Source organism: Sesamum indicum, linkage group LG3 (assembly GCF_000512975.1).
Source record: "Sesamum indicum cultivar Zhongzhi No. 13 linkage group LG3, S_indicum_v1.0, whole genome shotgun sequence".
Lineage (NCBI taxonomy): Eukaryota > Viridiplantae > Streptophyta > Magnoliopsida > Lamiales > Pedaliaceae > Sesamum > Sesamum indicum.
Window position 1 is genome coordinate 20,967,460 of NC_026147.1, and position 5,317 is coordinate 20,972,776.

Below are 5,317 nucleotides of genomic sequence, written 5' to 3' on the forward strand. Positions count from 1 at the left end.
ACTCTCGATTAGAGTCAATTGTGATAACACTGGTGAACCATATGCAGGAGGACTAAATCATCAAACAAATGTGCAAGAGAATAACATAAATCAGATAAGAGATAACTTACAGCAAACATTGGATGATTTCTGTAATTATCAAGAAAAGCTTGTCTCTTTCGCAGCTTCTCATACTGACTCAAACATTTGGAGAATAAGTGGCGGATGCCAGTATGACTGGCAAGCATGAGACCACTAACCTAACAAATAAAATAAAAAGAAATTGTCATAGCCTTAATACTTGAACTTAAGATGGTTTCCAACGTTCACACATAGAAAGTTAGGAACATAAACATCAAACCCACAAGGTTAGAGTTGCTACCTTGTGCAACATTTAAACCATAAATCCTTTGAACTGCTACTACTTTGTGGCAGTCATGTCTCATAAAACATAAAGAAATAAGATCAAGAGAAGGAAAAGGGGAAAAAAGTTTCACAAGCTGCAACAGTCCCTCCTTTATTTCTTTGCTTAGAGACTGAGATGACTTTAACTGATTCACACATGACGCTTGCAACTAAGTTAACAAGCCAGTTTAGCACATGCCAAGTTCAATAAGGGAAACATCAGGAAGTAAACATTTTGTTCAGCATCTTTTTTCATAAAACATTATATCATGTCTGATTTAACAATAATAACGTATTGAGCAACGCGAGTACTGGGAAAAAAAAGATAAGAGAAACGGTAAAGAATTTGCATCACAAACCCTGATCCAATAAATTATGTGCTTAAAAAGCTGATATGAACTGATTACTTAGATAAATAGTCATAAAGCAGAATTAGCAAGCCAGTTGTGCACATGCGGAAAAATAAAATGTTTCACATCCCTGAGCAGAAAAGATCATGTAAAGGAAACGACAGAAGTAAAATCTCACTCTATGGGCTGTCTGAACATAAGGAGACTTTCTCGACAAAGCAACCTATTAAATAACAAGATAGTTTCAGCATGATTAACTTCTGTACAAAATAGATTACAGAAATCAGACAATAGATAAGCACGGAACCTACCTGAATGCTAGCAGGGCCCCACTCGATAAAATTAACAAGCTTTCTCTCGCGTATTCTCTGTAGACTTTCATGGACCTGGTTTTGAAATCACCAATGGTAATAAAGAGAAAGAAGCTTTCAGCAGCATTTATAATACCATAACAAACCACAAGATATCAGAAACCCAAAGATAATCATCAAAACTAGGCGGACATAGTGTAACCATCAACCATTTGATTAATAGAAACAGAAATACCAAGATATATAAAGGAGAAATTACTAGATCAATTCAGAAAATACATTGTGATTCTAATCCCTGACTACACCATCAACGTACTCAAATCTCGACGCAACTTCTCAATTCCAAAATCACGTAAAACCTCCAATTAGCGAGTGGAATTAACACAGTTTATTCGGAGTACCTGAGTGGGATCCACTTCTCCCTGAATAATGTTTAAAATTGATATGTATTTTGCCTGGCTCGCTTCTTTGGTACGGGCACAAGATGAAACCATTATATTTTTCGTCTGCAAAGGACAAAATCATGAGTACATTTAGCATGTTGAAATAACCAACTTGAAGATCTTTATCTTGCCTGAAGAAGTCTTCTCATCACGTCAAGTACAGTTGTTTTCCTAATAACATTGGCCTGCCATAAGATGCATCAAAATTAGAATGCAAATTTACTATTTTGAAGAACAAATATGCACTTCATTTATCTACTGTGATATTCACAGATAATAGATCCTGAATTTACAGTTCTCAATACATTAAGATGTAAAAGAATCAAAAATATATACCAAATAAAGAGAATACTCAACTCCTCATACCTAAAACAAGGAGGATTACATCTATCTATTTCATCTTGTCAGATTTAACCGATCACAATATAAATCATGAGTGTAATGTGTATCTTAAAAATATAATCATATAGACAGCAATAAGGAGTGATATCCTGACCTGGCGTTCCACTGTAAGTGGGGTATATCCTGTCATCAGAAAGTGGCATCGAGGAGTAGGGATCAAAGAAGCAAGCAGGCCTACCAAGTCATTGTTCATGTATCCTGGATACCGTAAGGTGGTTGTGCTTGCTGACATGACAGTAGAAACTAGGGAATTTGTTTGCGCAAAAGTGGGAGTTGTAATATGAAGCCTCTCTACAGCAATTCTGTTAAGCGCAGTATTATCGAGAACAACCACACAGTCAGCATTCAAGGTCAATCGTTTGAGAGTTAGAAGAGAGTTGTATGGCTGAACCACCACGTCACTAGTCTCATTTTGGTTAGGAAAGACACTGTAGGTCTGAACAAGTTTTTTGCTATAGCGGTCATTCAGAGTCTCCAACAGATAAGAACCCATACCTGCATCACAGCAATCGTAATGCAAAATCATGCGGTAATTATTAGGCTGACAAGATTGAGTACATTATCACAGAAAAACATCTTTCAACTCCATAATTGTGAATAAAACCTCTGGTCTAACATAATGCTCAAAACCGCCAAAGTCCATATAGTAAGCAAAAAAGTTCAGTTGCAAGTGCCTCGCTAATTGATGGCCTCATGTTGATTGGTAAGTTTATGAATGCATCATATACCAGGGTCAAATGACAATGTAAATAGGTTTCGGATGTAATAAATGTACATGTTGGCATTAGTATGTTCACTACAAAAATATATCAAGAGCTTCAAAACTTTAGAAACAAGAACATGTAAAAGAGATAAAAGGACCTGAGCCTGTTCCCCCAGCAATCGAATGGCAGAGAACAAAACCTTCGAGACTATCACTGCCATCAGCCTCTCTATCAATCATGTCCATTAGATCCTCCTCATATTGCTTACCCTGATAAAATAATACACCAACAAGAAGATTTTTATGAAATTAAAAAATATCCAACACTATGCAGTCAGCCAGAAAGAAAGGCAATAATCTACAAAGTAAAACAAATCAAAGTCCAGTTGAGGAGGAAATGATTTATAAGCTTGCACAAGCAAGAGTATGCACATCTGATGCAGGCATGGGACAGCACAAGGAAGATGCTTAAACATGGCTTGGTCTTCCACTGATAAAAAAAGGTCCAAATAAGGGAGTCAAGTCTCCAATGAAATCTATTTCTGACAATTTAAACAGTCATCAAGGAAATATGATTATGTTGCTACTAATTTATAAATGAAGTATACTTTTTATTGGTCAGCTATAGGTAACATTCATTAAGCAACTGACATTCTTCATTCAGAATCTACACAAAAATCACTGTAAGTAGAAGCGAAGAAACCAAAAATGTCACCATGAGGCATTTATCAACTTACAGATCCATAATTGAAACTTCTATGAGTAAAAATTGGTGGCCATATGTAAAGCATTCAACATGAGAATGATCATTTCAGAAAAAATCATTATGCCAAGTGAAGCACATCTGATTAGCAAAATACAGTTTGACTGACATGGTTTACAGCCAACAATAATAAATTCATATTTCAACTAACCCATGCCAACTGCATTCACAAATTTCGTCTGCAGCATTATTTTATGCAGTAAAGACCATGCAGGTATTAAAGAGGAAACAGACCAGACCTGATGGTATCCACTTGCCCAATTGTTCCCAGCACCCCCTCCATGATCCGCGATAAATACATTCTCATGATTGTAAAGGTTCCTGTATTCACTGTTTTGTATGCCATTAATCACCCTAGGCTCCAGATCCATAAGCAAAGCTCGTGGAATATAATGTTGATCGTCTGCTTGATAGAAAAACACATCTTTCCTGTCGCCTCCCTGTAGCATAAACATTCAGAGAAATCCTTTAGTATTATATATTTTACACGGACTGACTCTTGACTGCAACATGAGGTCACAAACGTGCAGGCACTAACACACGCAAAATAGATAGGTACATATCATCTGTGGCATGTTTGAGTGAATATGCAGAGATTGCCGCTTTGATTTCCCAACAATGAGTGCGCAGTACATATAACCTTTTACGGACTAAATTCAAAACAAAAAAGGAAATCCTCCCTGAATAGCATAACATTAAATTGCAAAACAGGAACTGATTGTATACGTAATTGCAATTTTCTACACTGTAGCTTTTTTTTTTTGGCTCTCCAGACTCCTATTAGGCGCCAAACAGTAACACTAACTACAGTATACAAAAAGATCTCGACAACCAACTTGTGTTAGTTATAGAACAATTTCCCTTCAATCTGTTACGCTGAATTAACGCAAACTGTGAGGAAAGTAAAGATACCTTGAAAAGCATACACCCTCAACCACAAAAGAAACCAAATCCTACCCCCACCGCTCCCACCCCCTATAACCCAAACAATCAGAATAAATACAACAGACATAAAACATCCAATTCACAAAATAAAATCAACCTACAGTAGCGGCGAAAAAGAAAAAAGTGAGAGACAGCTGAACCTGAGTAGCAAAATCTTCGAGAATGCCTTCTTTGCTGATGCCGTGCTCGAGGCAGAGCTGCTTCCAGAACTCCATTCCGATCTGGTTCCCGCATTGCCCCACCTGCAGCGTTATGATTTCCCTCGGCATTTTCCCCCCGAAATTCAACTAACTAGGGTTTTTCTAGCTATCTTCGTCCCGTATGTATAATGTACTTGATTGATACACTTTGGAGTGGATTGATGCAGGTACAAAGAGAGAGAAAGAGAAGGGATTTGGAAATTCCTTTTCCGCCGTTTCGAATGGCGGGGACAGATATAGGATTTTGAAAATGAGAAAGAGGGGGTAGAGCGTCTGGTTCAGGCATGTAATTTGATTTATTTGTAATGGAATTGTTTCATTTTATATATTCTATTTAGATAAACTCACCAACCATAAAAATATAATGACTATATACCCATTTTTAGTACTTCTCTTTATAGATTAAAATTTTCATAGGCTACATTTAGATTAATTAATTTGAATTTGATGGAAGGATTCGGGTAAAACTATTCCAATGACTCTATATAAAATGATTTAAAATTTATTAACACTTAATAAAATATAATTTTAAATTGGAATTCCTTAAATTTAAAATTAGTCAAATAAGTTTAAGTAATTTATTTTTATGAATTTTAAATTTATATCGTGATAATTTACCTTCCTATGTTATCGATATTGTTTAAAAAAAATTATGCGACAAATAAATACAAAAAAAATTTGTTGTGATTTTAAAAATGATTTAAAAAAATGCTTCATGCAATAGATATATTATACGCACTCTTTTCTCTACTCTTTTTACCTTTTAATTATATAATGAGACTCGTTGATGATACCTAATTCAATTTGAGAAGTTGA

The 5,317-nt window shown here is 35.6% G+C and overlaps 1 protein-coding gene across 1 annotated transcript in view; it reads right to left on the reverse strand.

The window, feature by feature from the left end:
- The window catches only part of LOC105159049 (tubulin gamma-1 chain), a 5,707-nt gene extending 922 nt beyond the window's left edge, over positions 1–4,785 (reverse strand). Inside the window, exons 1-9 of the mRNA XM_011075982.2 lie at positions 4,442–4,785; positions 3,596–3,796; positions 2,752–2,863; positions 1,985–2,385; positions 1,620–1,673; positions 1,447–1,551; positions 1,046–1,120; positions 913–957; positions 111–239 (exon numbers count right to left, since the gene is read on the reverse strand). Of these exons, the coding sequence (XP_011074284.1) occupies positions 111–239; positions 913–957; positions 1,046–1,120; positions 1,447–1,551; positions 1,620–1,673; positions 1,985–2,385; positions 2,752–2,863; positions 3,596–3,796; positions 4,442–4,570 (1,251 nt within the window). The 5' untranslated portion in view covers positions 4,571–4,785. The remainder of the gene's footprint in view (positions 1–110; positions 240–912; positions 958–1,045; positions 1,121–1,446; positions 1,552–1,619; positions 1,674–1,984; positions 2,386–2,751; positions 2,864–3,595; positions 3,797–4,441) is intronic.